Genomic DNA, 744 nt, shown 5'->3' with positions numbered 1-744 from the left:
CCCAAGATTAATTATCGGACTTGGAAAATTTTTTGCAAATTTCAAAAAGTTCCCAAGATTGACAATTGAATAAAAAAAACGAAATGTGATCTACACACGACGAGCAAATCGATTACAAGGATGAGTCTCATCAGATCGCAGTGTGTTGACTGCTCTACTGATTACGACACCTGAACCGGTATTTTTGTCGTCTGCAAAATGTTCGACATCCTGACCGCTGTGCTTCGATTGATTCGAATGGAGTCATTCGCAGTGGAATTGTTAGCAGTTTCATTGAATTCAACTGACTTCAAAAAATTGCTTCTTCGTAACAATCCCATACTGCCTGCTACCGTGGTCTGATAATGGCTTCGCCGTATAGCAGCAAAGCCTAATCGTTTCCTCGCATCGAGTCTGGACGCAACTTATCGTTGCCAATGACTAGAAAAGATTCTGACTTAGAGGCGTTCAGTCATAATCTTGCAGATGCTAGCTTCGCGCCACCGGCCTTTCAGCCGAGCGCATGAACCAAATGTCTGATCCCGCGGTTCCTCTCGTACTGAGCAGGATTACTATCGCAACGACTTGTCATCAGTAGGGTAAAACTAACCTGTCTCACGACGGTCTAAACCCAGCTCACGTTCCCTATTGGTGGGTGAACAATCCAACGCTTGGCGAATTCTGCTTCGCATGATAGAGAGCCGACATCGAAGATCAAAAAGCACGTCGCTATGACGCTGCTGCACAGCAGTGATCCTGTGGTAC

At 45.4% G+C, this 744-nt stretch overlaps 1 protein-coding gene across 1 annotated transcript; it reads right to left on the bottom strand.

Moving 5' to 3' along the window:
- Window positions 1–161: 161 nt before the first annotated feature.
- Tsp_15844 (conserved hypothetical protein) lies at window positions 162–671 on the bottom strand. The gene is made up of 2 exons (XM_003366293.1): window positions 590–671; window positions 162–403 (listed from the first exon to the last, which is right to left on the bottom strand). Exons 1-2 carry the CDS (start codon window positions 669–671, stop codon window positions 162–164), a joined length of 324 nt encoding a protein of 107 aa, XP_003366341.1.
- Between the last annotated feature and the right edge of the window lie 73 nt (window positions 672–744).

The sequence above is a fragment of the Trichinella spiralis genome (genome assembly GCF_000181795.1).
Source record: "Trichinella spiralis strain ISS 195 chromosome Unknown Scfld6225, whole genome shotgun sequence".
Classification (NCBI taxonomy): Eukaryota; Metazoa; Nematoda; class Enoplea; order Trichinellida; family Trichinellidae; genus Trichinella; species Trichinella spiralis.
Note: the sequence above shows the minus strand (reverse complement) of the source record. Positions and strands in the feature narration are given on the sequence as shown.